Here is a 25,672-nt window from a genome sequence, read left to right on the forward strand (position 1 = left end):
TTTCCGCCTCACGCTCCCCCTCAGTCAACCGAGTCACGGTAGAACAACAGGAGGAAGGGATGGAAATGGATGAATTGGAGGACGATGAGGGTAGGAACCCCAATTTGGAAGATCATGGACTGGGGTATCCTACCCAACATGAATGGTTCGCCTCCAGCTATCCAGAATCAGAGTATCTTCCTCCTCCCTTTCAAATCACCTCGTCATAAAACAAAAAAGGGGGAGATGTAGCGGCGTGTTTTTAATTTGTTGAGTAATAATTTCTATATATGTTCTAAAGTTCTATGTAAATTGGTTTGTTCCTTGTACCCCCTGTTTTCCTCCAGTGGTTTTCTCCCTAGACCTATTATATAACTATTCGTTATACGCCAATCATCCCTACCCCCTCTACCCTGGTTGTCAGTCCCCTCTCTCTCCCCTTGGGCGCCCTGTCTGTCACTTCGGGGCCCTTCCCTGGGTTCTGGAAAGATCCAGGGAGGGCGTCGAGTGATTGGTGGGTGCCCAAAGAGTCCCCTCCCACTTTCTTGGGATTGGATCCCCGTCTTATGGTTAACACCCCTTGTTACGCCCCTTTGTTCTCCCATTGGTTAACCTGTTGTTGCCTCCCCTGAACCCTCCCCCTGTTAAAAGCTGTCGCACGGCTCTACTCGGGGCTCTCTGAGCGCAGCTGCCACCCGAGGTAGAGCTCCGTCCGTTGACTCCCTCAATAAAACACCTTTAGCACTGTGCCAGAGAGTCGGCTTCTTTCCTGCCGCCGTGGTTGCATTACATCTTCAGCTCTGTCGCTTGGTGGGGAACCAAGTACGCACGGGGAGGAGGTGGCTTGCATGCCCTGCCACCCCGACCCATAGAACGCCAGTCGCAGTGGTACTGAGCTAGCCTGTGATCTGCGTCAAGCGATAAGGCACAGCGACAAAATACCTCCTGTGAGGAGGAGGAGGAGGAAGGATTATAGAAGAAGAACAGGAGAGCATCCTCCTGCAACCCCCAATACCTGCCTTTTCAAGGCCTGGAATGCCCCCAGGACAAGTTCAGGACTGACACCTACAGACACTCTATGAGGTTTTTTGAAACGTCCTTTTTACCAGGTTTCTCGTGCTGCGAGCAATGTACTTCATTGTGGCAAACCGGACCAGGCCCTCCTTGTGGACAAAAATCCTCAGTGGGTCACAGGACGTGACCAGCACGTAGATGCGCAGGTCAAACTTGAAGCCATCGATGAGAAAGGGCTGTGAGGAAAGAGGCAGGAGCAAGGGTGAGCTGAAGAACTGCTCCGTCTGCCTGGGCTGCTCAGCAGAGGGGCAAGCTTTGTCTGTGTCCCCGATGTGCCACAGCCACACCAACACCTCCAGCAGACCTGAGGAGATCCGGGGAGCATGGGGGATGCTGGGGTCCTACCCCAGTGTTCCAGGACTGTCCCAGTACCTCAGAGATGTACTGCTGACAGATCATGTGTTCCCTGTGCTTGATCTCCTCCAGGTGGTGGGTTATGAAGATCCCTCTGCCCTGGCAGCTGTTGCCAGGCTTGCAGATGAATGTTCTTGTCTTCCTCATGGATCTATAGGCACGGAAATCTCCATAGCTGTGCAAGGAAGAGATGACTATCACCAGCTGCAAAAAACACCCCTCTGAACACTCTCCTAACAGCTGGGTACTGAAACCATGGTGCTGCAGGCCAGCACACATTGAACTTCTGCAGGGGATGGATCAAAACCCCATTCCTAATCTACAGGAGTCACAGATTGGTGCCTGCGTGACCTGACCCAGCTCTGCACATCCCACCTTCTCCTTGCACACATCTGCATCTATACTGGGAGCTCTGCGGAAGAGGTCAGCGCGGTGTGTGCCAAAGCAGTTATGGGTTGGGCTCTGGTGCCCAGAAAGAGCAGGTGAGCAGCCTCCCCCTCCCCGTGTCACGCCGTCCCCGCGGTGCTGTCCCGCGCCACTCACTCGGCTGGCAGGCACCACGTGCGGGGGAAGAAGTTGTACTCCTCGGGGAAGAGCCGGAGCATGCGGTTCAGGTTACGAGCCAGCAGGTCCTTGCGGCCCAGCTCCATCATGCCTGGGAAGTGGTTGATTTTCTGAAAGTGGGGCGGAAAAACCCAGATCAGCAGAGGCCCTGCGGGGATGGATTCTCCCGGCCCCGAGGAGAGCCTGTGCATGCAGAAGCAGCAGCGAGAGGGAAGCCAGGCCTGTGGCTGCCTTGAACTACTGCTGGGGGGTGAGGCTTGCCACAGCTGCTTTATCTGAGCTTCACTAGTGATTTATCTGCCTATTGCATCTTAGCCCTGGAGCAGCATAAGAGCCGTTAATCATCAACAACTGTTTATTTCACAGCTCATCACGGGGTTGGAGTGCTCCTGGTCCCACCATAGCTGCTGAATGCTGCTGGGATATGGCACAAGCAAAGGCAGCTGACCCTGCGCCCTGGAGCCGAGGCACAGAGGGCGCATGGCACTGCACTTCACTCTGCCACATGCTGTTCCACAGACAGCCTTGTGTCACCCTCCTTCCTGAGCAGTTCCTGCTGGGCAGCTCTTTTGTTCACCTGGAAGGGCTTCATCTTCCTGAAGGAGTCCAAAGTGACCGTGCTGTTTGTCCAGAGCACCGTCCACTCGTCGTGGTCTTCCACTTCCTTCAGCCCGCAGCGCCGTGCCGCCCGCCGCACTGTGCCAAGGCAAGCAGTGACAGGGGCCAGGCAGGGGACCCATGTACAGGGGCTGATAAACCCCCAAAATAACCAGGGATGGAACGTGAAACAAATCTCTGGCTGAGGAGCCACATACAGGGGCTGACACTGCTCCCAAATAAGAAGGGATGGAGTATGCACCTCTCCGGGCTGTAGTTCCCCTCTCAGAGGTATAAGGCACGATCCCTTGGAAGGTATCAGGAATACCAGTTTTAGCTGGCCAACCCCCCAAGCCTCTGGCTGCAAGTGTTCTGGGAGCTCTTAACCCTCGAATTCCACCTGTCTTGAGGTGCCAAGGCCCCCCAACAGCAGGGCTGAATTTCCCATGGATCTTACACCTCACAGGCAGATACAAGTCTTGTGAAGGTATGAATTTAATCTCTCAAGTCAAAGGTCTTTCAGCAGCAGAACACAGCTCAGCGGGATAAGGTCTCTGCTGGGATGGTTTATGTTAGTGCCAAGTAGGAATTTGGCAGGGCTGAGGAGGTGATGGGGATCCACGCACACCAAGATCCCTTAGCAAAGTAGATTAATAACCCCCCTCAAGGGGCAAGAGTTTGTTCTATCAAGATACAACTTGTGGAAGGAAGGAGGAGTGGGAGGGGAGAGTGGACCAGCTCCCTGGAGTCACCAGGGATAAACAGCACAGGGAGAGGTTCCAGGTACAGATTCTGCCAGCTCACTACCAGCTTCAGCTTAAGCAGTTGACAGCCCTCAGGTTCTGTCTCCAAACTCAGGTACTCCCCTTGCACGCTACCTGATGGAACACTTCTTGCCCATTTTAGCAGACACCTGGTAAACCCAAGTGTGGGGGATGTTGAGGGCTTGCGCTGCTGTTGCACATTTTAAATCGGGAGAAACCTCAATCCAAAGTGTGACAAACTCCCCACTCACACAGGGGCCCTGGGCCAGCCACTGTCAGCAGTAAATAAACCAGTGGGAACTGGGTGCCAGGGCAGGCACCTGGAGAGCCTGCGGGTGTGGGCTGGAAGCCTGCAGGGAGCCCCCACCCCTGTGACTTACCACTCTCGTACTTGCAGCCGCTCAGGTGGATGGAGGGGACACTGTAATAGAGAGGAGATGACAGTAGCTCAGCGAGGCACTGGGCAGAGGACAGAGTGGGGACTCGGCCCCTATCCCCCTTCACACAAGAGCACACCGGGCAGCCTGACCGAGCCGGTCCCGGTTCGGTACAGCCCTAAGGAGACAGGCAGGCTGGTCCCGGGCACGGAGCCGTGCCTGGCTGTGTCACGCAGGGGATCGCTGGGGCAATCCCAGGGGAACACTATTTATTTTGGGTCAGCAGGAGCCTGGACCAGCTCCGGGGGCTGGGGAGCGCCGGGCATCGGCTGGGCACTGTCCCACGGGGAGCAGCGGGGCCGGGGCACGGCTGGGCTGGGGCCGGGACCGAGCGCGAGTGAGGCAGCGGGAAGCACCCGCAGCCCACGGCCGCCTCCGGCCCCGGGCCCCGCCGGAGAGTCGCCCCACGCGGCCAACACGTTGCAGGCCAGCCCGGCATCGCCCAGATGCTCCGCCGCCCGGCACACGGCCCGCGACGCCGGCTCCAGCGCCGTGGGGCCGGGGCCGAAGAAGAGGAAGAGGCAGGGGCCGGTCCGGCACGGAGCAGCCCCGGGCGTGGCCCCAGCGGCTCGGCCGGCGCATCCTCCAGCGGCAGCGGGCAGTCCAGGTAGAGCCCGTGCAGGTGCAGGTTTTCTATTTACCATGAGGTAGCCAGCATGGAAGCAGGTTCTAACCATTGACAGAGGGAGAATGCAGGCCTGGGAACCCGAGGAAATGCTCACCAACAGGCAGCTGGACTCACCTGTAGTTAGTGTTGTTTACCCCTTTTTTCTTTAGATGCAGGGCTCGCTTCACCTTATCCAGGACATTAGGGGTTCCAAATTCCAAGCTTCCATCTGGACCTGCAGAAAACCCGCAGAGCGAGGTCAGAAATGGTATTTATGAGCTGCAGAACACACCAGATCACAGGCTACATGGAGGTCTTGACATAAAACCCTTTCCAGCAAGTTTCCGTTCTTGAAAGTGTTTTCCAGCTACTTGTCTGCCCTTTCTCTCCTGACTCAACATATCTGCAGGATAAGTAGCTCAGGAGCTTGGCTTCCACTTCCTCACTTTCAAGCACAAATCCAATTACTTTCTGTGCTGTGCTGAGCCTGTGGGAGTTGCCAACTGCCTGTTCACATCACTGTTGTTTCAAAGCCCCCAAACCCAATCTGCACAGGAAGCTGCACACTTCAAAGTTCAGAGGGGAGAGACTTAAGGCTCATTGTCAGTGCCCTGATGATGCTTTATTCCATGCAGCTTGCAGGGTATGTGCTTTATGCATGCATCCCATCCCATCCCATCCCATCCCATCCCATCCCATCCCATCCCATCGCATCATGTGCCCAGTTGGCCACCTCCCAAGGTAATGCAGTGCATCTGGACTGCTTTGTTTGGGCGGCATCCACTGACCTTCAGGCATGTCAATGCTCAGAAAAACATCATAGACCTCTGCAGAGACTTCGATATTTTCAGCCTGAACTATCCCCAGGATGTTTTCTGTATCTGAAACCTGAGGCAACAAGAAACAAACACTATGCAGATCATTCCAGATGGGTGTGTCTGTCCTGCAGGACACGGGTAGGCAGTGCTGGAGACATATCCTATGGGCTTGAAGGAGGTGTCTCTGACAGATTAGCTTAAGCCACTGAACTTGGGGAGGTTTTTGAGCTGTGTCTTCTTCTCAGTGCCCCAGCTGGGAGCTTTAGAGGCAGAATTCTCCTGGCCAGCCATGCCCAGGGACCTGGCCTGCCTGTGACTGCCCTAACGCTTCAGTGCAGGGGCCAGATGGGCTCATCACCCCGGTCACCTCTCAGCATCTTCTGCCCTTGGCTCCCACGAGCACCAAGTTTCTTTGGGCACTCCATGGGCTTGTTTTGTGAACCAGTGGGGTCTGCTGTGCTTTGGAAGTGCTTGCTTTGGAGTTCACACTGACACAGCCCTTGTATTCAGCCTTTATTGAGGAAACAGCCTGTGAGATCCTCGGGTGGATCAGAAGAGGCTTCCAGAAGAGGCCTTGAGGCGAGGCTGCGCTTCCATCACACAGTGGCTCACTGTGTCTGAGGGGTGTTCACTCTTTAAGATTTTGTCCAGGTCACAGCAAGGCAGGGGGACTTTCCCAGACCTCTCAGTCAGGACACCTGTAAGGCCTTAATGTGCTTATGACACATTTCGTGTTTCTTGTGTGTCTCAGCTGCTTTGTTTTCACCTGTTCAAGGTTTCAGTGTGCACGTGGACCAGGTGAAGGGCCTGCCCCCGAGGTACACCATGAACTTTGACGTGAGCTTTGAAAGTGCCCGCTGGCCACAGGGTGACGTGGATGTGCTGCTGCCCATCAAGGTACCACAGCTTTTTGGGGCAGGCAGCAGGCTGGGCACAGCAGCAGATGTCACCTGCAGCCTCCGCTGAACTCTCTGTCCTTCTCCAGGTAGCAGAAGGCCTCACGTATAACATCCGCCTCCATGCCACTGTGTTGGAGCTGTCGCTCAATGTCTCGAAGAGCACTCTGGAGTTCTCTGATATCCTCATTGGGCAGTGCCAGCTTGAGACAGTCCGGCTCTACAACTGGTTCCAAGTGCCCTGCAAATGGTCCATTACTGCCATCAAGCCTGTTATGAAGGTGAAGCACGGGCAACATTGAACACGTTAACTTCTTGGCTGGGCTTTCTTTGTGTCTCTTGCCCTTTTTGTTCCTGTGGCTGCCTGAGCACTTGGGTCTACAGCGTGTTTGAGGAAGCTTCTGAGGGTCTAGATGAAGGCTGGTTTGCCCGGACCTGTTGTGTTAGCTGATGCTTTGCTCTTCTGCCATCTTCACCCATTCCCCTTCCTCTGAGGACAGTAGTTCCCTATCCACCTGCCCTGTCTGCAGGTTTTCCCCCCAGCTCTAGGCTATGGGGGGCAGGCTTGGTTTGGCTGTGGGTGCTCTCAGCACCGTAGCAGTGTCTCAGAGCACTACAGGAACTGAGGCTCTGTCCTCCCAGACCAAAGAGACCTCACACGATTGGTTTCTGTGCCCAGAAGAATCAACACAAATACATGACACCGGATGGACGTCAGAAGCAGCTGGCAGTGGAGCATGAGCCCTGTCCCTTCAAAGTGACGCCCTCCGAAGGAACCCTTGATGCAGGAAGCTGGCAGGACTTGCAGATCCAGTTTACACCCAAGGAGGAGGTGAGATTGGCAGGTGTCAGCCCAGGAGGCCTGTCAGGGCTATCTGGAAATGAGGGCCTGCTGCAGAGAGTGTGGTCTGAGCTCTGCCTTGACAGGGAGCTTTCTGCAAGCCCCTGTCCTCAGCATGGCTCAGTTCACCCCACAGAGCACTCCCATGAGATGCGCTTTGAAGTGCCCACAGGGAGCTTGCACAGAGAGCATCAGGGCTCTGTGGCTGCCTCTCGGCCCATGGGAGGGATGTGCCCAAATCCCCTCAGCCTCCCCCTTTGCCTGGCTGTATTTGCAGCTGCCACACTTGGTGCAGAGCAGCTGCACGCTGGCAGAGGATCATCCTGGAATGGCCAGTCTAGGCTCATCCTGCTGCAGAACAGACAAAACAGCCGCCAGACGCCTTCCTGGGCACGGCAGGACAGTCACCTGTAGTGTGCTGTGCTGCCAGCAGTCCCTGGGGCTCTGGCCTGCCTGCACATTCCCATGCAGCTGGGGACTAAAAGGATGGAGCATTCCCAAAAGTAGTTTGCCTGTGGCCGCTGGGTCTTGGAAATGGTCAGTGTGTACCAGTACGGACACAAATGCTTCTGTGCCCGCAAACAGTGCCGGGGATCTTTTAATTGCTTGAGAGACATAACCATCTGGTGTCTGGCTTTGACCAGAGCCAAACACTCTGCAGAGAAGATGACCCTTATTTCTAGGCAGGGAGAGCTCATTTGCCTCTCTCCTGGAGCTGGTGTTTGCCTGATGCAGCAGTGCCAGGACTGTGTGCGGACACGGTAACCCTGAGGGCCCTTCTCATGAGCACTCCTGCACCACTAGGTGAAAACGTCTGACCGTACATCCATCTGATACCCAAATACCCAGTTACAGGGCACACCAGGATTCATCCCAGTTATTCTGACCCAGGACACAGATGCTGTAGTCCCTAGCATAAGTAGATACCTGGTTTCCACTCACCTTGAAGGGACTGATAACACTTGGGACAAGCGTTGTATTTTGTGTCCTGTCACCTGGGACTTCATGGACGAGTTTTCTGCACTTTTCTCTTTTCAGAGGTCTTACGAGAATGAGCTGACGCTTAAAATTAGTGGGAGCTGCAATCCCTTAAAGCTGCACCTCTCAGGACAAGGTCTGGAGCCACGGCTGGAGTTCAGCCCCCCAGCCCTAGAGATGGGATGGGTGCTGGTGGACAGCGATGGGGTGGAGGCCACAGTGGTGGTGAAGAACCCATGCAGCTTCCCCATTGAGTTTTACTTCCTGGATTTTGATGAGCAGTACCCTGAGGAGGAGAAGGTGAGAAGGCACGTCTGGTCCCCCTGTACGTGCTGCCCAAGCTTCACAGCACTCCAGCATTCCCAGGCTTGTGCCAGGGAGATGGAGGCACTCCCCAGGGCAAAGCCAACTCTGCTGACGTGCTATGGGAGGACTTGAATAGTTGGTGTTGTTGGGAGGAAGGGAGGAGACAGAAAATGGGTTTGTTGAGTGTGTGTGATGAAAGATGAGAAAAGCAATCTTGCCTATGGTTTCTCTTCCACGTGCACACAGATCCTGCGGATGGCAGTGGGGTCTGAGTACCAGAAGAACTTTGTCATGCCTCCACGTGCTGTGGGTGGGACGCTGCCCCCAGAGCTGCTGGAGGACTATGAAGCACAGAAGAGGCCGAAGGCTCAACGGGCAGAGCTCAAGGCCATGGCAGAGGCTGAGGCCACAGCTGAGGCTGAGGCTGAGGCCGAGGCTATGGGCAAGGCAGCACCAGGTCAGAAAAAGAGTGAGGGTTTGGTGGTGTCTGTCTTGACTGTGATCACAGCAGGGAGTCCAGCCCCTACACTCTGAACTGAGTCACCTTGTTCTCCAGGGAAAGCCCATGCTTTTAGCAGCTGCCTGTTCCCCAGCTTGGTGGAGGAACTCGGGTGAAGGGCTATGGCATCTTCTACCAACCCTGAGCCAAAGCAAGCTCCTATCTGCCTGCCGTAGACTGGGGAAATAATCAGGATATTCCCTTGTGTCCCTTAGCCACAAAGACTAGGATTGGATGGGTTCTTCAGCCAGCAGGACCAGGTCTAATATCACTGCCACTTTTACATTTGCACCTTCCTAGCCACAAAAGAACAAGTTCATATTGCTTTCACCAAGTCTCCTTTCCGGAGATCTGAGGAGATGGGGAGGATGATGAGGATCAAAGGTAGGCAGGAGGCTGACTTTCCCCCCTGGTTTTGCACTGCAGCACATCACAGGGCGTCCCATTGTATCCTGAGCCCATGGTGAAAGCGACTGGGAATCCTATCTCTCGAGCTGTCATGCGTCACCTGGGCATTGACCCGTCTTCCGAGAGGCGTGAGGCACGGCAGCAGAAAGGGATTGTTGTCGTCGTCCATGGGCCACCCCGGGCAGGTATGTGAGCTGCAGCCCTGGGCTGCAGGGAGAGAGGCAAGCAGGAGAAACGCATCCTGGTGGACCATGGTGCTTAAGGCAAAGTCCTCAGCTGAAGAGGAGGTGCAGATGATCCTCTTGGCTCTAGAATTCAGAGCTTGTAGGCACGCTCCAGTCGCCTCCCTCCTGGCACCCCCTGGAGGGACACTTGCATTCCCACTGTCCTTTTAGCTCTGAAATCTTGTTTGAGATTTTTCCAGGGCCTGTCCCTGTAATGCCTCACGTGCAAGTGTCACCAAGCAGTTGTCATCTCTCTCTCAGGTCCCACCCTCACCGCAGCTGCTCCATCGACTGCCAGGTCAGGGTGCCATCAGGGGCTCCACGCCCCCCCACCCAGCTCCCGCCACAGCCGCTCCATCCGCAGCGCCGCCCGCCGCTGTCGCACCCTGCGGGGAACAGGCGTGAGCACCCAAGCCGGCGCGGGCCCTGCCCGCAGGCCGAGCGCTCCGCACCCCTCCGTCTCCTCCAGCGCCGGCTCCGGCGGCCATGGGTCCCCGGGCCACGCCACTGCCGCCTGCTGCGGGGCCCAGACGAGGAGCGGGGCCGCCCGCAGGCCACGCTGGAGCAGCAGCGCCATGGCCGGGAACAGGCCCAGCAACAGGTGGGACCAGCCGGGGGGAGCGGCCCCGGCGGGGAAAGTGAGGTTCCGACAGGTCCAGAGTGAGGTGGCGTCTGGAGGGCTTCACTGCGGGCGGTTGTGGGTCACAGACACCAGTGCAGCGGGCAAGGCACGGGCAGGGGCACAAGCACCGCTCTCTGATCCTGGCAGAGGTGGAGCTAGCCAGGGCGGGTAGCCGGAGCCAAGATGGGCCCAGACTCTGGCCAGGGTCTCAGCAGCTGACCCCAGAGTTGATGGAAGCAGTCAGCCTATTCAGCAAGTCGTGGTTCTCATGCAAGCACACAAGGGAGGAAGGCTGAGCTCTCGGCTATGTTACCTGAGCTTTTCATGCTGTGAATGTGTGAGGCACTGGCATGGGGCAAGGTGCTGGCGTGGCATGACATACTGGCATGGCAAGGCTCTTCCATGGTGTTGGGAGTTAGGTTTGGTTTTGGGGTTTTTTTTTTTCCCGATAGAACTTTTCCCCTCCATAAGTTGCTAAGAGACTAAATACTGATGCTTAGAGGGGGCTTGACCCACACAAAAGAAGTGGCCGAGCGTGGGGGAAGATCACTTAAGCTTTGAGGAGGGAAAAGGACAGTGCTTTAAGGAGGGAAAAGGACAGTGCTTCGGGAGCTGAGTGTGCTTTTCTGGCTCTTGGCATTTTCGGGGCAGGACGGTCAGGCTGTTGCTTGCTGCGGGAGGAGTCCACTGTCGACAGAAAGTCCGATCCTGAGAATTCTACCACTATCCATCATCTGCTGAGGTGCCCAGGAATCCAGAGCCCCTTTCACCTGCCCTGCTGGAACTGGGCCAGCCCCGTCCAGCTGTCGCAGCTTCTTCAGCACTGCTCACTTTGCTGGGACATTCCCCCCTGCCTGCTGGGGACAACCCGCCGTTCCAGCCATCAGCCCCGGAGTGTTCCACTGTTCCAGCTTGGTGCTCTTCAGGGGCGGGCAGGAGATCAGACAGCCCCAGGCTTGTGAAACAAAGCCCCTTGAGGTTCTTGGTTCTGTTACTATTATTGCTGTCGTATCTGTTGTTTGTTTGTCTTGTTCTATTTACTAGTAAACAACTCTTATTCCTTTCCCCATACCTGTGTCTGAAAAAGCTCCTTTAATTTTCTAAATTATAATAACTTGGGGGGAGGGGATTGGAATTCCCCCATTCCTAGAGAGGCCCCGTCCCTCCCTAGCAGATACCCGTCTTCGAAACAGATACACACGGTGTGAGGCGTCTCTGCCCGTGCACAGCAGTGGTGATGGGAAGTTCCTGCACCACTTCACGGATTAAGATGCCGTCACCTGTGGCCTGCTCTGGGCTGGCTGGGGAGGCTGGGGGACAGCTGCCTTCATCAGAGGATGACAAACTACCAGCAGCACCTGGAACAGCACAGACAGATGTGGGGCTGTGCAGAGCCAGCAGCTCTGCAGCCCAGCAGCCCCCACTGCCCTTTCCCACAGCAGCCCCTCCTCTGCCCCTGCTCCCCTGGTCCTAAAGCTGCAAAGTGGACGAAGCCAAGGCCAGGGAGCCAGGCAGGGCTGGGCAAGGATGGAGGGTGAGAGCATGGCCAGGAAGCAGCGTGGTGGGAGGGAGGCCTGAGAAGAGACTGGCGGCTCTGCTGTGTCGCCATGTCGCTCTGCCCCCCAGGAGCCAATGCACCCCTTTAGCTTTCCTGGCTTCTCACACGCCCTCCCCCCATGCCTGCAATCTTCCCTTGATTCTGGGAAGTCACCCAGGATCTTCTTCCCTGTGCCTGCAAATGGGATGCTCCAAGCCTCAGACAGAGACTTCCAGGGGTTCCCAGTGCCCCAGGCAGAGCATGGCGACCCTTTGGCAGTGTCCCAGCATCCCTGAGAGCTCCATTGAGGCCACCCATTGCTCTCATCCTGGCAAAGCCAGGAGCATCCACAGGAAGATGATGTGTACTTACAGCCTTCAGCCTGGGTGCTGTTGCCAGGGCGCTGCTGGTCTCTCAGCTGCAGCCCCTTAGTGTGGGCACAGGGCTGGGTGACCGCTGTCCCCGCTGCCTGGCCCTGCAGCCAGCCCCTGCCCAGCTCCTGGGGGCCCTCGTGCCACACGTGGTACGGGACGCTCTGGCCTCGAACGCAGAGGGGCTGCATGGTGCGGTCTGGGCCTGGAATGAGCCGCCGCAGGGCCTGGGCTCTTCGGCTCCGTATGATGCTGTGTCCCAAGGGCTGAGCTGGGAGTCCCAGGAATGAGAAGAGCATCATAAAATCGCGGGTGTTGTCGTCCCCAGTGACATCCCAGGGAAACCGCAGCTGGAAGGAGGGAAGGGAAATGGCCATGGCTTACTTCTGTAGGCCTTGGCAGGAGATGGGAAAGAAAAGTCTTCCCTAGTCACACCCAGGTGCTCACTAAAGCATCACCCCACACCTTGTCCCCAGGTATGCCCCCACCACCATTCCAGACTCCTGTCATCCTGGAGGCACAGCAGCTGATCTGCCTGCAGCACACCTGCCCCACCAGAGATGCTCAGTGCCCAAGCCACTCCTGTGTGGGGTGGCTCCAGGCAATCCCATTACCTGGCTCGGGAGGGCACAGGATCGCTGCGTGTCAGCTGTGGGGAGCAGCCGGGAAAGCTGCTCGGTGATGCCCAGTTTTTGGATCAGCTTCTCACGCTGCAACAGGGCATTCCCTCTCCTCTTCTCTTCATGTTCCACTATGTTCTGGGGCTGCATGGAGTTGTACCGCATGCACTTCACCTTGGCAGAGAAACACCTGAGCTATAGCAAAGCTGAAGCTGGGATAAGGCACAGGTGAGACAAAGCCATGAGCTGCCCCAACCCTCGAGACAGTTACAGTCTCGAAGGTGGGACAGAGATCCCAGTGAGAGCCTAAGTGGAAAGGTACAACCCTGGTGCTTGCAAGTACTGCCAACACAAGTTGGTGACTCCGAAACTTCATCCATGGAGTCAGATCTGGATTTTCTGCTCCATGGGTGCACCAATGGCTTCCAGAGCCATGTCACTGATTTGAAGAGCCCCCGGACAATGCTGACACTGAGGTACCTTTCTATCCCATGCCTCGGTGCCTTTGTGGGTGAGGTGGGTTGTAGGAGCTGTGCTTTTATTGTGGATCCTTTTCTTCTTCCTGGTGGCAGCTTCCAGCTTTTCTTTTTCCAGGCGCATCTCCTCCAGCTGATGCCTGCCAGAGAACAGCAGAGTCACTCACTGACTCAGAGCCACAATAGCAAAAGGCTGTGGGGCAGACTGCAACCTGAGGACATTTACTGCAGGCCAAAGTTCTGTTTGAATAGCCCATGACAGAAGTGTGCCAAGAGATGGGATGGGATGCTTGTAAAGAGACTTTTTAAAAGAGAAATGCCCTTGGATTAGGCTGTGCCTGCCAAGAGGGAGGGGGACATTTGGGAAATAGTGTCTCCAGGGTCCAAAATCCAATGGAGTCCTGCCCTTGCCTCTCTGGAGTCCATCTAAAAGGAGCCACTTTGCAGTGGTGCTACAGCATGTGCAGGCTCCTTCCTTTCCCTTCCCACTCTCCACGCTTTCTTACATCCGCCAAGCAGCAGAGTTGCTCCCCAGGAGGGATCAGGAGCAGGTGGTCTCCATGCTACCTGTGAGAGCTGGGGTTCCGCAGGAGCCGCGTACCTGACATGCTCCTCGCGTGCCTTGGACGCTGCTGTTCCCTGGAAGAGGGACCTGCTCTGCTGGAAGAACGGCTCGTACTTCTCTGTCCCAGGCGCTGGGTAGATGCGTCGGAAGCCTCCCAGGTGCTCGTTCTCATAAGTTTCAGCCTGTGCCAGCCAGGCAGCCTGCCTGATCTGCTTCCTGCGCCTGCAGCAGGAGGGAGGACAGGCAGCTGTGGAGGGAGGCTCTGGCACAGGCAGAGTGCAGGGCTGACACGCTCAGCAAGTGCCAGGATTATCCCAGGACTCCTGATGGAAACAGCAGCTGTGGAGAGCCACGACCTGCCTGCAAGGCAGCAGGCTCACTGAACATGGGCTTGTGAATGGACATGCAGACAGAGGAAGGGGAAACCCTCAGCCCTGGAAAGGAGCCCCACCCTGCAGAAGGGCCCATGCCCAGGCTACCCCCAGTTCCTAAGGCAGGGCTGTGGTTCCTCATGTGAGCATCCCTGCCAGCCGAGAATGCTGGCACTGCCCATCCCCAGCAAAAGAGATGACAAGCGGGTGCAGCTTGGGGAGAGCTCTGTCAGGGCCCAGAGCACAGGGTGTCACAGATCTCCTGGCACCCAGAGAAGAGCTCTGGCTCCACCTTGCATGCACACGGCTTGGGAGAGCGCAGAGGCTGCACAATGCCACGGGCTCTGGGAGCTTCCAGCAGCCAGCCCTGATGTTATCCTGCTCTGTCATGCCCTGTCTTTGCTCACTGGGGACCTGCAGCACTGTGGGAGAACAGCAATACCTGGACTCATGGAGAGTCTGGTTGGGCTGAAGGAGCCGCTCCTCCACCTGCCGCTTGTCTTCCTCCAGCACCCTCTTTTTGTCGCAGGCGTGCACATTGATCAGGTTGAAGGTGTCACACAGAAGGGCATCCTTCACCTCACGGTCTACCTGAGAATCCGTGCCCAAGCTGGGAGAGCGGTTCACCTGCCAAGACAAGCAGGTAACCTATCCTGGTACCCCAGCTCCCATCCCACAGCCCCAGCCACAGCCCACACTGCCCATGGATGCTCTTCTCTGTGTCAGAGACAGGAGGCAGGACACCACACACAGCACTCTCTCCTGCAGCGTGTTGCCCACTTGTGCCACAGGTCACCTGGATCCCAGCCCACAGGGTGTAGGCAGAGGGCAGCTGTCACAGATTCAGGGTGCTCACAGGACAAGGGGTCTGAAGGCTTGGGAAACTCCCTGTTGTTAGAGGGTGTGCAGGAAATGGGTTCTCTTGGATCCTGCTCACGGCAGGTTGTTTGGCTTTGCAGCCTGGTTAGTTTTGTGAGCAAGGTGGCCCTTTTGAATCAAATAAGCCCAGTTCATCCCAACCCCCCTGTCCCAGTCCCCCAGCTCTAAGCTCGCCACCCTTCCTCACCTCCAGCAGCCATGGCTTCAGCCTTCTATCTAACAAAATGTCAAAGCCCAGGATTTCAAAGCAGGCACAGCCAGTAGTGTGGTTGGAGAAGTATCTCTGGTAATGGTGTTTCAGCACAGAGTGAGCCGAAATCAGTGTCTTTATAACAATGTCATCAATATCGGCCCAGAGCTTTGATGTGTCATAGCTGTGCTCTGCCATCCAGGCATTCAGGGTGGACAGCTTCCTGTGTGGGGAACAGGAGGTGGTAAGGGCTCAGCTGTGTTACCTCAGGAAGGCTGAGGTAAACCAGTGTTCCCAGGCAGTGTTCTTGCAGTGCTTGGACATGCCAGTACCTCTTGCTGCCCACTGCGTCGTCTCTGACAAAGTTCGCATTGTGCCTGTTGATTGCATAATTTGTCAGGTGCATGCAGATGTCACCCTGGCAGGGAACCACAAGAGAAATTTGGTCACTCTGAACCACTGAGCAAGAACAGGAACAGCCCTACCAGATAATCTCATGTTCTCTTCTGCCTGAAGCATGGGCAGAGTAGGAATGGTGTGGAATTTGAGCATGCTTATCAGGACCAGAAGCAGTACATGCTGCCAGAGACACCAGGGGCTTCATCCTGCAGGTTTTCAAAACCTGATAGGGTGAGACCCTGAGAAAGCAGATACAAATTTATTGTTGACCAAGTTTTGAGCATGAGATTCCAAGGTTCCATCCAAGCAAACAACTCTGTGATTCTGTGCTAATGCCGGTAAACAGCCCAGTGTGGGGCCTTGGGGTAGATCTACTATCTATCTACTATAGGATCTACTATCCTTCCTGAAATACCTCCTGTGAGGAGGAGGAGGAAGGATTATAGAAGAAGAACAGGAGAGCATCCTCCTGCAACCCCCAATACCTGCCTTTTCAAGGCCTGGAATGCCCCCAGGACAAGTTCAGGACTGACACCTACAGACACTCTATGAGGTTTTTTGAAACGTCCTTTTTACCAGGTTTCTCGTGCTGCGAGCAATGTACTTCATTGTGGCAAACCGGACCAGGCCCTCCTTGTGGACAAAAATCCTCAGTGGGTCACAGGACGTGACCAGCACGTAGATGCGCATGTCAAACTTGAAGCCATCGATGAGAAAGGGCTGTGAGGAAAGAGGCAGGAGCAAGGGTGAGCTGAAGAACTGCTCCGTCTGCCTGGGCTGCTCAGCAGAGGGGCAAGCTTTGTCTGTGTCCCCGATGTGCCACAGCCACACCAACACCTCCAGCAGACCTGAGGAGATCCGGGGAGCATAGGGGATGCTGGAATCCTACCCCAGTGTTCCAGGACTGTCCCAGTACCTCAGAGATGTACTGCTGACAGATCATGTGTTCCCTGTGCTTGATCTCCTCCAGGTGGTGGGTTATGAAGATCCCTCTGCCCTGGCAGCTGTTGCCAGGCTTGCAGATGAATGTTCTTGTCTTCCTCATGGATCTATAGGCACGGAACTCTCCATAGCTGTGCAAGGAAGGGATGACTATCACCAGCTGCAATAAACACCCCTCTGAACTCGCTCCTAACAGCTGGGTACTGAAACCATGGTGCTGCAGGCCAGCACACATTGAACTTCTGCAGGGGATGGATCAAAACCCCATTCCTAATCTACAGGAGTCACAGATTGGTGCCTGCGTGACCTGACCCAGCTCCGCACATCCCACCTTCTCCTTGCACACATCTGCATCTATACTGGGAGCTCTGCGGAAGAGGTCAGCGCGGTGTGTGCCAAAGCAGTTATGGGTTGGGCTCTGGTGCCCAGAAAGAGCAGGTGAGCAGCCTCCCCCTCCCCGTGTCACGCCGTCCCCGCGGTGCTGTCCCGCGCCACTCACTCGGCTGGCAGGCACCACGTGCGGGGAAAGAAGTTGTACTCCTCGGGGAAGAGCCGGAGCATGCGGTTCAGGTTACGAGCCAGCAGGTCCTTGCGGCCCAGCTCCATCATGCCTGGGAAGTGGTTGATTTTCTGAAAGTGGGGCGGAAAAACCCAGATCAGCAGAGGCCCTGCGGGGATGGATTCTCCCGGCCCCGAGGAGAGCCTGTGCATGCAGAAGCAGCAGCGAGAGGGAAGCCAGGCCTGTGGCTGCCTTGAACTACTGCGGGGGGGTGAGGCTTGCCACAGCTGCTTTATCTGAGCTTCACTAGTGATTTATCTGCCTATTGCATCTTAGCCCTGGAGCAGCATAAGAGCCGTTAATCATCAACAACTGTTTATTTCACAGCTCATCACAGGGTTGGAGTGCTCCTGCTCCCACCATAGCTGCTGAATGCTGCTGGGATATGGCACAAGCAAAGGCAGCTGACCCTGCGCCCTGGAGCCGAGGCACAGAGGGCGCATGGCACTGCACTTCACTCTGCCACATGCTGTTCCACAGACAGCCTTGTGTCACCCTCCTTCCTGAGCAGTTCCTGCTGGGCAGCTCTTTTGTTCACCTGGAAGCGCTTCATCTTCCTGAAGGAGTCCAAAGTGACCGTGCTGTCTGTCCAGAGCACCGTCCACTCATCGTCTTCTTCCACTTCTTTCAGCCCGCAGCGCCATGCCGCCCGCCGCACTGTGCCAAGGCAAGCAGTGACAGGGGCCAGGCAGGGGACCCATGTACAGGGGCTGATAAACCCCCAAAATAACCAGGGATGGAACGTGAAACAAATCTCTGGCTGAGGAGCCACATACAGGGGCTGACACTGCTCCCAAATAAGAAGGGATGGAGTATGCACCTCTCCGGGCTGTAGTTCCCCTCTCAGAGGTATAAGGCACGATCCCTTGGAAGGTGTCAGGAATACCAGTTTTAGCTGGCCAACCCCCCAAGCCTCTGGCTGCAAGTGTTCTGGGAGCTCTTAACCCTCGAATTCCACCTGTCTTGAGGTGCCAAGGCCCCCCAACAGTAGGGCTGAATTTCCCATGGATCTTACACCTCACAGGCAGATACAAGTCTTGTGAAGGTATGAATTTAATCTCTCAAGTCAAAGGTCTTTCAGCAGCAGAACACAGCTCAGCGGGATAAGGTCTCTGCTGGGATGGTTTATGTTAGTGCCAAGTAGGAATTTGGCAGGGCTGGGGATCCACACACACCAAGATCCCTTAGCAAAGTAGATTAATAACCCCCCTCAAGGGGCAAGAGTTTGTTCTATCAAGATACAACTTGTGGAAGGAAGGAGGAGTGGGAGGGGAGAGTGGACCAGCTCCCTGGAGTCACCAGGGATAAACAGCACAGGGAGAGGTTCCAGGTACAGATTCTGCCAGCTCACTACCAGCTTCAGCTTAAGCAGTTGACAGCCCTCAGGTTCTGTCTCCAAACTCAGGTATTCCCCTTGCACGCTACCTGATGGAACACTTCTTGCCCATTTTAGCAGACACCTGGTAAACCCAAGTGTGGGGGATGTTTAGGACTTGCGCTGCTGTTGCACATTTTAAATCGGGTGAAACCTCAATCCAAAGTGTGACAAACTCCCCACTCACACAGGGGCCCTGGGCCAGCCACTGTCAGCAGTAAATAAACCAGTGGGAACTGGGTGCCAGGGCAGGCACCTGGAGAGCCTGCGGGTGTGGGCTGGAAGCCTGCAGGGAGCCCCCACCCCTGTGACTTACCACTCTCGTACTTGCAGCCGCTCAGGTGGATGGAGGGGACACTGTAATAGAGAGGAGATGACAGTAGCTCAGCGAGGCACTGGGCAGAGGACAGAGTGGGGACTCGGCCCCTATCCCCCTTCACACAAGAGCACACCGGGCAGCCTGACCAAGCCGGTCCCGGTTCGGTACAGCCCTAAGGAGACAGGCAGGCTGGTCCCGGGCACGGAGCCGTGCCTGGCTGTGTCACGCAGGGGATCGCTGGGGCAATCCCAGGGGAACACTATTTATTTTGGGTCAGCAGGAGCCTGGACCAGCTCCGGGGGCTGGGGAGCGCCGGGCACCGGCTGGGCACTGTCCCACGGGGAGCAGCAGGGCCGGGGCACGGCTGGGCTGGGGCCGGGACCGAGCGCGAGTGAGGCAGCGGGAAGCACCCGCAGCCCACGGCCGCCTCCGGCCCCGGGCCCTGCCGGAGAGTCGCCCCGCGCGGCCAACACGTTGCAGGCCAGACCGGCATCGCCCAGATGCTCCGCCGCCCGGCACACGGCCCGCGACGCCGGCTCCAGCGCCGTGGGGCCGAGGCCGAAGAAGAGGAAGAGGCAGGGGCCGGTCTGGCGCGGAGCAGCCCCGGGCGTGGCCCCAGCGGCTCGGCCGGCGCATCCTCCAGCGGCAGTGGGCAGTCCAGGTAGAGCCCGTGCAGGTGCAGGTTTTCTATTTACCATGAGGTAGCCAGCATGGAAGCAGGTTCTAACCATTGACAGAGGGAGAATGCAGGCCTGGGAACCCGAGGAAATGCTCACCAACAGGCAGCTGGACTCACCTGTAATTAGTGTTGTTTACCCCTTTTTTCTTTAGATGCAGGGCTCTCTTCACCTTATCCAGGACATTAGGGGTTCCAAATTCCAAGCTTCCATCTGGACCTGCAGAAAACCCGCAGAGCGAGGTCACAAATGGTATTTATGAGCTGCAGAACACACCAGATCACAGGCTACATGGAGGTCTTGACATAAAACCCTTTCCAGCAAGTTTCCGTTCTTGAAAGTGTTTTCCAGCTACTTGTCTGCCCTTTCTCTCCTGACTCAACATATCTGCAGGATAAGTAGCTCAGGAGCTTGGCTTCCACTTCCTCACTTTCAAGCACAAATCCAATTACTTTCTGTGCTGTGCTGAGCCTGTGGGAGTTGCCAACTGCCTGTTCACATCACTGTTGTTTCAAAGCCCCCAAACCCAATCTGCACATGAAGCTGCACACTTCAAAGTTCAGAGGGGAGAGACTTAAGGCTCATTGTCAGTGCCCTGATGATGCTTTATTCCATGCAGCTTGCAGGGTATGTGCTTTATGCATGCATCCCATCCCATCCCATCCCATCCCATCGCATCATGTGCCCAGTTGGCCACCTCCCAAGGTAATGCAGTGCATCTGGACTGCTTTGTTTGGGCGGCATCCACTGACCTTCAGGCATGTCAATGCTCAGAGAAACATCATAGACCTCTGCAGAGACTTCGATATTTTCAGCCTGAACTATCCCCAGGATGTTTTCTGTATCTGAAACCTGAGGCAGCAAGAAACAAACACTATGCAGATCATTCCAGATGGGTGTGTCTGTCCTGCAGGACACGGGTAAGCAGTGCTGGAGACATTTCCTATGGGCTTGAAGGAGGTGTCTCTGACAGATTAGCTTAAGCCACTGAACCTGGGGAGGTTTTTGAGCTGCTGCTTCTTCTCAGTGCCCCAGCTGGGAGCTTTAGAGGCAGAATTCTCCTGGCCAGCCATGCCCAGGGACCTGGCCTGCCTGTGACTGCCCTAACGCTTCAGTGCAGGGGCCAGATGGGCTCATCACCCTGGACACCTCTCAGCATCTTCTGCCCTTGGCTCCCACGAGCACCAAGTTTCTTTGGGCACTCCATGGGCTTGTTTTGTGAAGCAGTGGGGTCTGCTGTGCTTTGGAAGTGCTTGCTTTGGAGTTCACACTGTCACAGCACTTGTATTCAGCCTTTATTGAGGAAACAGGCTGTGAGATCCTCGGGTGGATCAGAAGAGGCTTCCAGAAGAGGCCTTGAGGCGAGGCTGCGCTTCCATCACACAGTGGCTCACTGTGTCTGAGGGGTGTTCACTCTTTAAGATTTTGTCCAGGTCACAGCAAGGCAGGGGGGCTTTCCCAGACCTCTCAGTCAGGACACCTGTAAGGCCTTAATGTGCTTATGACACATTTCGTGTTTCTTGTGTATCTCAGCTGCTTTGTTTTCACCTGTTCAAGGTTTCAGTGTGGACCTGGACCAGGTGAAGGGCCTGCCCCCGAGGTACACCATGAACTTTGACGTGAGCTTTGAAAGTGCCCGCTGGCCACAGGGTGACGTGGATGTGCTGCTGCCCGTCAAGGTACCACAGCTCTTGGGGCAGGCAGCAGGCTGGGCTCAGCAGCAGATGTCACCTGCAGCCTCCGCTGAACTCTCTGTCCTTCTCCAGGTAGCAGAATGCCTCACGTATAACATCCGCCTCCATGCCACTGTGTTGGAGCTGTCGCTCAACATCTCCAAGAGCACTCTGGAGTTCTCTGATATCCTCGTTGGGCAGTGCCAGCTTGAGACAGTCCGGCTCTACAACTGGTTCCAAGTGCCCTGCAAATGGTCCATTACTGCCATCAAGCCTGTTATGAAGGTGAAGCACGGGCAGCATTGAACACGTTAACTTCTTGGCTGGGCTTTCTTTGTGTCTCTTGCCCTTTCTGTTCCTATGGCTGCCTGAGCACTTGGGTCTACAGCCTGTTTGAGGAAGCTTCTGAGGGTCTAGATGAAGGCTGGTTTGCCCGGACCTGTTCTGTTAGCTGATGCTTTGCTTTTCTGCCATCTTCACCCATTCCCCCTCCTCTGAGGACAGTAGTTCCCTATCCGCCTGCCCTGTCTGCAGGTTTTCCCCCCCAGCTCTAGGCTGTGGGGGCCAGGCTTGGTTTGGCTATGGGTGCTCTCAGCACCATAGCAGTGTCTCAGAGCACTACAGGAACTGAGGCTCTGTCCTCCCAGACCAAAGAGACCTCACACGATTGGTTTCTGTGCCCAGAAGAATCAACGCAAATACATGACACTGGACAGACGTCAGAAGCAGCTGGTACTGGAGCATGAGCCCTGTCCCTTCAAAGTGACACCCTCCGAAGGAACCCTTGATGCAGGAAGCTGGCAGAACTTGCAGATCCAGTTTATACCTGAGGAGGAGGTGAGATTGGCAGGTGTCAGCCCAGGAGGCCTGTCAGGGCTATCTGGAAATGAGGGCCTGATGCAGAGAGTGTGGTCTGAGCTGTGCCTTGACAGGGAGCTTTCTGCAAGCCCCTGTCCTCAGCGTGGCTCAGTTCCCCCCACAGAGCACTCCCATGAGATGTGCTTTGAAGTGCCCACAGGGAGCTTGCCCAGAGAGCGTCAGGGCTCTGTGGCTGCCTCTCGGCCCATGGGAGGGATGTGCCCAAATCCCCTCAGCCTCCCCCTTTGCCTGGCTGTATTTGCAGCTGCCACACTTGGTGCAGAGCAGCTGCACGCTGGCAGAGGATCATCCTGGAATGGCCAGTCTAGGCTCATCCTGCTGCAGAACAGACAAAACAGCCGCCAGACGCCTTCCTGGGCACGGCAGGACAGTCACCTGTAGTGCTGTGCTGCCAGCAGTCCCTGGGGCTCTGGCCTGCCTGCACATTCCCATGCAGCTGGGGACTCAAAGGATGGAGCATTCCCAAAAGTAGTTTGCCTGTGGCCGCTGGGTCTTGGAAACGGTCAGCGTGTACCAGTACGGACACAAATGCTTCTGTGCCCGCAAACAGTCCCAGGGATCTTTTAATTGCTCGAGAGACGTAACCATCTGGGGTCTGATTTTGACCAGAGCCAAACACTCTGCAGAGAAGATGACCCTTATTTCTAGGCAGGGAGAGCTCATTTGCCTCTCTCCTGGAGCTGGTGTTTGCCTGATGCAGCAGTGTCAGGACTGTGTGTGGACACTGTAACCCTGAGGGCCCTTCTCATGAGCACTCCTGCACCACTAGGTGAAAACGTCTGACAGTACATCCATCTGATACCCAAATACCCAGTTACAGTGCACACCAGGCTTCATCCCAGTTATTCTGACCCAGGACACAGATGCTGTAGTCCCTAGCATAAATAGATCTCTGGTTTCCACTCACCTTGAAGGGACTGATAACACTTGGGACAGGTGTTGTATTTGTCATCCTGTCACCTGGGACTTCATGGATTAGTTTTCTGCACTTTTCTCTTTTCAGAGGTCTTATGAGAATGAGCTGACGCTTAAAATTAGTGGGAGCTGCAATCACTTAAAGCTGCACCTCTCAGGACAAGGTCTGGAGCCACGGCTGGAGTTCAGCCCCCCAGCACTAGAGATGGGATGGGTGCTGGTGGACAGCGATGGGGTAGAGGCCACAGTGGTGGTGAAGAACCCATGCAGCTTCCCCATTGAGTTTTACTCCCTGGATTTTGATGAGCAGTACCTTGAGGAGAAGGTGAGAAGGCACATCTGGTCCCCATGTACGTGCTGCCCAAGCTTCACAGTACTCCAGCATTCCCAGGCTTGTACCAGGGAGATGGAGGCAATCCCCAGGGCAAAGCCAACTCTGCTGACGTGCTATGGGAGGACTTAAATAGTTGGTGTTGTTGGGAGGAGGGGAGGAGACAGAAAATGGGTTTGTTGAGTGTGTGTGATGAAAGACGAGAAAAGGAATCTTGCCTATGGTTTCTCTTCCCTGTGCACACAGATCCTGCGGATGGCAGTGGGGTCTGAGTACCAGAAGAACTTTTTAATGCCTCCACGTGCTGTGGGTGGGACGCTGCCCCCAGAGCTGCTGGAGGACTATGAAGCACAGAAGAGGCCGAAGGCTCAACGGGCAGGGCTCAAGGCCGTGGCAGAGGCTGAGGCCACAGCTGAGGCGAGGCTGAGGCCGAGGCTATGGGCAAGGCAGCACCAGGTCAGAAAAAGAGTGAGGGTTTGGTGGTGTCTGTCTTGACTGTGATCACAGCAGGGAGTCCAGCCCCTACACTCTGAACTCGGTCACCTTGTTCTCCAGGGAAAGCCCATGCTTTTAGCAGCTGCCTGTTCCCCAGCTTGGTGGAGGAACTCGGGTGAAGGGCTATGGCATCTTCTACCAACCCTGAGCCAAAGCAAGCTCCTATCTGCCTGCCGTAGACTGGGGAAATAATCAGGATATTCCCTTGTGTCCCTTAGCCACAAAGACTAGGATTGGATGGGTTCTTCAGCCAGCAGGACCAGGTCTAATATCACTGCCACTTTTATATTTGCACCTTCCTAGCCACAAAAGAACAAGCTCATATTGCTTTCACCAAGTCTCCTTTCTGGGGATCTGAGGAGATGGGGAGGATGATGAGGGTCAAAGGTAGGCAGGAGGCTGACTTTCCCCCCTGGTTTTGCATTGCAGCACATCACAGGGCTGTCCCATTGTACCCTGAGCCCATGGTGAAAGCGACTGGGAATCCTATCTCTCGAGCTGTCATGCGTCACCTGGGCATTGACCCGTCTTCCGAGAGGCGTGAGGCACGGCAGCAGAAAGGGATTGTTGTCGTCGTCCATGGGCCACCCCGGGCAGGTATGTGAGCTGCAGCCCTGGGCTGCAGGGAGAGGGTCAAACAGGAGAAACACATCCTGGTGGACCGTGGTGCTTAAGGCAAAGTCCTTGGCTGAAGAGGAGGTGCAGATGATCCTCTTGGCTCTAGAATTCAGAGCTTGTAGCCACGCTCCAGTCGCCTCCCTCCTGGCACCCCCTGGAGGGACACTTGCATTCCCACTGTCCTTTAAACTTTGAAATCTTGTTTGAGATTTTTCCAGGGCCTGTCCCTGTAATGCCTCACGTGCAAGTGTTACCAAGCAGTTCTCATCTCTCTCTCAGGTCCCGCCCTCACCGCAGCTGCTCCCTCGACTGCCAGGTCAGGGTGCCATCAGGGGCTCCACGGCCCCCACCCAGCTCCCGCCGCAGCTGCTCCATCCGCAGCGCCGCCCGCCGCTGTCGCACCCTGCAGGGAACAGGCATGAGCACCCAAGCCGGCGCGGGCCCTGCCCGCGGCCCGAGTGCTCCCCACCTCTCCGTCTCCTCCGGCGCCGGCTCCGGGTCCCAGGGCCACGCCACCGCCGGGCCCAGGAGAGGAGCGGGGCTGCCCGCAGGCTGCGCTGGAGCAGCAGCTCCATGGCCGGGAACAGGCCCAGCAATGGGCAGGGCCAGTGGGGGGGAGCAGGCCCGGAGGGGAAAGCGAGGTTCCGACGGGTCCAGAGTGAGGTGGCCTCTGGAGGGCTTCACTGCGGGCGGTTGTGGGTCACAGACACCAGTGCAGCGGGCAAGGCACGGGCAGGGGCACAAGCACCGCTCTCTGATCCTGGCAGAGGTGGAGCTAGCCAGGGCGGGTGGCCAGAGCCAAGATGGGCCCAGGCTCTGGCCAGGGGGCTCAGCAGCTGACCCCAGAGTTGATGGAAGCAGTCAGCCTATTCAGCAAGTCCTGGTTCTCATGCAAGCACACAAGGGAGTAAGGCTGAGCTCTCGGCTATGTTACCTGAGCTTTTCATGCTGTGAATGTGTGAGGCACTGGCATGGGGCAAGGTGCTGGCGTGGCATGACATACTGGCATGGCAAGGCTCTTCCATGGTGTTGGGAGTTAGGTTTGGTTTTGGTTTTTTTTTTTTCCCTATAGAACTTTTCCCCCCCATAAGTTGCTAAGAGACTAAATACTGATGCTTAGAGGGTGCTTGACCCACACAAAAGAAGTGGCCGAGCGTGGGGGAAGATCACTTAAGCTTTGAGGAGGGAAAAGGACAGTGCTTTAAGGAGAGAAAAGGACAGTGCTTTGGGAGCTGAGCGTGCTTTTCTGGCTCTTGGCATTTTTGGGGCAGGACGGTCAGGCTGTTGCTTCCTGCGGGAGGAGTCCACTGTCGACAGAAAGTCCGATCCTGGGAATTCTACCACTATCCATCATCTGCTGAGGTGCCCAGGAATCCAGAGCCCCTTTCACCTGCCCTGCTGGAACTGGGCCAGCCCCGTCCAGCTGTCGCGGCTTCTTCAGCACTGCTCACTTTGCTGGGACATTCCCCCCTGCCTGCTGGGGACAACCCGCCGTTCCAGCCATCAGCCCCGG

At 56.1% G+C, this 25,672-nt stretch overlaps 6 protein-coding genes across 9 annotated transcripts in view; 3 read left to right on the plus strand and 3 right to left on the minus strand.

Moving 5' to 3' along the window:
* Positions 1-603: 603 nt before the first annotated feature.
* Positions 604-9,664, minus strand: LOC120747867 (tubulin polyglutamylase TTLL13-like). 3 transcript variants are annotated; one of them, XM_040053913.1, is made up of 8 exons: positions 7,874-9,664; positions 5,165-5,264; positions 4,512-4,611; positions 3,713-3,753; positions 2,549-2,667; positions 1,951-2,081; positions 1,426-1,582; positions 604-1,229 (listed from the first exon to the last, which is right to left on the minus strand). In XM_040053913.1, exons 2-8 carry the CDS (start codon positions 5,172-5,174, stop codon positions 1,056-1,058), a joined length of 732 nt encoding a protein of 243 aa, XP_039909847.1. In that variant the 5' UTR covers positions 5,175-5,264; positions 7,874-9,664; the 3' UTR covers positions 604-1,055. The 3 variants fall into 3 exon arrangements, with proteins under 3 accessions (XP_039909847.1, XP_039909848.1, XP_058280347.1); XM_040053914.1 differs by having other exon boundaries at positions 5,165-6,982; XM_058424364.1 differs by having other exon boundaries at positions 5,165-9,664.
* On the plus strand, positions 5,305-8,347 carry LOC131378795 (hydrocephalus-inducing protein homolog). The gene is made up of 5 exons (XM_058424361.1): positions 5,305-5,332; positions 5,970-6,091; positions 6,180-6,371; positions 6,770-6,922; positions 7,970-8,347. Exons 1-5 carry the CDS (start codon positions 5,305-5,307, stop codon positions 8,345-8,347), a joined length of 873 nt encoding a protein of 290 aa, XP_058280344.1.
* On the plus strand, positions 8,466-24,408 carry LOC131378796 (hydrocephalus-inducing protein-like). Its single transcript, XM_058424365.1, has 2 exons — positions 8,466-8,672; positions 23,971-24,408. The coding sequence occupies exons 1-2, from the start codon at positions 8,471-8,473 to the stop codon at positions 24,144-24,146; spliced, it is 378 nt and encodes a 125-aa protein (XP_058280348.1). The 5' UTR covers positions 8,466-8,470; the 3' UTR covers positions 24,147-24,408.
* Positions 9,856-20,096, minus strand: LOC120747866 (tubulin polyglutamylase TTLL13-like). Of its 2 annotated transcripts, XM_040053910.1 has the most exons (15): positions 20,001-20,096; positions 19,368-19,467; positions 18,569-18,609; positions 17,416-17,534; positions 16,818-16,948; positions 16,293-16,449; positions 15,953-16,096; positions 15,310-15,395; positions 14,975-15,200; positions 14,351-14,535; positions 13,574-13,759; positions 12,977-13,112; positions 12,491-12,670; positions 11,878-12,226; positions 9,856-11,326 (listed from the first exon to the last, which is right to left on the minus strand). In XM_040053910.1, exons 1-15 carry the CDS (start codon positions 20,008-20,010, stop codon positions 11,136-11,138), a joined length of 2,241 nt encoding a protein of 746 aa, XP_039909844.1. In that variant the 5' UTR covers positions 20,011-20,096; the 3' UTR covers positions 9,856-11,135. The 2 variants fall into 2 exon arrangements, with proteins under 2 accessions (XP_039909844.1, XP_058280346.1); XM_058424363.1 differs by lacking the exons at positions 17,416-17,534; positions 20,001-20,096 and having other exon boundaries at positions 19,368-19,398.
* On the plus strand, positions 20,742-21,241 carry LOC131378797 (hydrocephalus-inducing protein homolog). Its single transcript, XM_058424366.1, has 2 exons — positions 20,742-20,927; positions 21,015-21,241. Exons 1-2 carry the CDS (start codon positions 20,856-20,858, stop codon positions 21,225-21,227), a joined length of 285 nt encoding a protein of 94 aa, XP_058280349.1. The 5' UTR covers positions 20,742-20,855; the 3' UTR covers positions 21,228-21,241.
* The window catches only part of LOC120747864 (hydrocephalus-inducing protein-like), a 30,443-nt gene continuing 25,728 nt past the window's right edge, over positions 20,958-25,672 (minus strand). Inside the window, exon 38 of the mRNA XM_040053905.2 lies at positions 20,958-21,747. Within this exon, the coding sequence (XP_039909839.2) occupies positions 21,641-21,747 (107 nt within the window). The 3' untranslated portion in view covers positions 20,958-21,640. The remainder of the gene's footprint in view (positions 21,748-25,672) is intronic.

Source organism: Hirundo rustica, unplaced genomic scaffold (assembly GCF_015227805.2).
Source record: "Hirundo rustica isolate bHirRus1 unplaced genomic scaffold, bHirRus1.pri.v3 scaffold_239_arrow_ctg1, whole genome shotgun sequence".
Classification (NCBI taxonomy): domain Eukaryota; kingdom Metazoa; phylum Chordata; class Aves; order Passeriformes; family Hirundinidae; genus Hirundo; species Hirundo rustica.

Bases quoted from the DNA above. Each gene is read 5' to 3' on its own strand.
- LOC120747867 (XM_040053913.1), bottom strand. The intron at 2,668-3,712 runs GTAAGTCACAGG...GCCTTGGCACAG, and splicing joins CGGCTGCAAGTACGAGAGTG to TGCGGCGGGCGGCACGGCGC. The intron at 1,230-1,425 runs GTACTGGGACAG...CTTTCCTCACAG, and splicing joins GTCAGCAGTACATCTCTGAG to CCCTTTCTCATCGATGGCTT.
- LOC120747866 (XM_040053910.1), bottom strand. The intron at 16,450-16,817 runs GTGAGTGGCGCG...TTCCTTGCACAG, and splicing joins ACGTGGTGCCTGCCAGCCGA to CTATGGAGAGTTCCGTGCCT. The intron at 16,097-16,292 runs GTACTGGGACAG...CTTTCCTCACAG, and splicing joins GTCAGCAGTACATCTCTGAG to CCCTTTCTCATCGATGGCTT.
- LOC131378797 (XM_058424366.1), top strand. From the start codon at position 20,856: ATGAACTTTGACGTGAGCTTTGAAAGTGCCCGCTGGCCACAGGGTGAC. The intron at 20,928-21,014 runs GTACCACAGCTC...GTCCTTCTCCAG, and splicing joins ATGTGCTGCTGCCCGTCAAG to GTAGCAGAATGCCTCACGTA.
- LOC131378796 (XM_058424365.1), top strand. From the start codon at position 8,471: ATGGCAGTGGGGTCTGAGTACCAGAAGAACTTTGTCATGCCTCCACGT. The intron at 8,673-23,970 runs GTCAGAAAAAGA...TTTGCATTGCAG, and splicing joins TATGGGCAAGGCAGCACCAG to CACATCACAGGGCTGTCCCA.
- LOC131378795 (XM_058424361.1), top strand. From the start codon at position 5,305: ATGGGTGTGTCTGTCCTGCAGGACACGG. The intron at 5,333-5,969 runs GTAGGCAGTGCT...CACCTGTTCAAG, and splicing joins GTCTGTCCTGCAGGACACGG to GTTTCAGTGTGCACGTGGAC. The intron at 6,372-6,769 runs GTGAAGCACGGG...TTCTGTGCCCAG, and splicing joins CCATCAAGCCTGTTATGAAG to AAGAATCAACACAAATACAT.